Here is a 1013-nt window from a genome sequence, read left to right as displayed (position 1 = left end):
GGGGGGGGGGGTGGCAATTGATGTGGCGGTGGTAGTGGTGGTGGTGTTTTGTTTGTAGACCTATATTGAAAGTCCCAAATCTCTGTCAAGACCTCACAAAATTCTTTTTGACGTCACCTGTTTTTACTGTTAAGCTTACTTGACGTCATTGGGGTTTTATTGTTGTTGTTGTTGTTGTTGGATTTGTTTGGTTGGGCTTTTTTTCAAGGTTTTTTTTCTTTGGTCTTTGGGGGGGAGGGCGTTGTACTGCTTAAGTTGACGGTCTACTGCCATGTTCCTGGTCTACATAACGGTCTACCGCTGAATCGGTCTGATAACTGGTCTTGTTGACGGTCTACCAGTTTACACAGGATCAGGACTTGTAACAAGGATCAGTTTACATTTTCCCTCTGCGTTTATACAAGTTTGGGAGTGCCATTTACCACATTAAAAATGTTGATCCTCAAAAGGACAAGTGAATGAAACCTTGGATCGTCTTTTTTTATACATTCCGAAGTGAAGCTGGATCTGACCAATCAAAATGAAACATAATTTAATGGTCCAAAACGCGCACCGCGCGTAAACACCAACACCTTTGACCTCCGGGATATTTCACGCATAGCAGGTATTATGGCCATGGCGGGTCGCGAAGATTCTTGATCTTAGTGACTGAAAATTGTTCTCTGTTTTCAAGCAACTTTGACACAGTATGATAACACCTATTTTTACTATAATGTTGATACTATACATAGCGAGAGATACACAAATAAATAAAGGCTACATTGGATGTGAACACTCATTTGAATTCCATTCTTCTCCCCCCCCTCTCTCTCTCTCTCCCTCCTTCTCTCCTTCTCCCCCTCCCCCTCCTTCTCCCCCTCCCTCTCCTGTGCGATCCTTCAGATGCTGCCAAAGAAGATCAACAAATTGAAGAAGCTGGAGACACTGCTGTTATTCATAAACCAACTGACCAAACTGCCGGACACTATTGTCCAGCTGACGGAACTGCGCTGCCTGTGGCTGGGGAACAACCG

The 1013-nt window shown here is 44.1% G+C and overlaps 1 protein-coding gene across 1 annotated transcript in view; it reads left to right on the top strand.

Moving 5' to 3' along the window:
• LOC101856515 (ras suppressor protein 1) overlaps positions 1 to 1013 on the top strand; it is a gene marked incomplete in the record, with an annotated part of 20158 nt that overhangs the window by 14662 nt on the left and 4483 nt on the right. Inside the window, 1 exon segment of the mRNA XM_013083186.2 lies at positions 883 to 1013. Within this exon segment, the coding sequence (XP_012938640.1) occupies positions 883 to 1013 (131 nt within the window).

Source organism: Aplysia californica, unplaced genomic scaffold (assembly GCF_000002075.1).
Source record: "Aplysia californica isolate F4 #8 unplaced genomic scaffold, AplCal3.0 scaffold00216, whole genome shotgun sequence".
Lineage (NCBI taxonomy): Eukaryota > Metazoa > Mollusca > Gastropoda > Aplysiida > Aplysiidae > Aplysia > Aplysia californica.
This window is presented reverse-complemented; position numbering and strand designations above follow the sequence as displayed.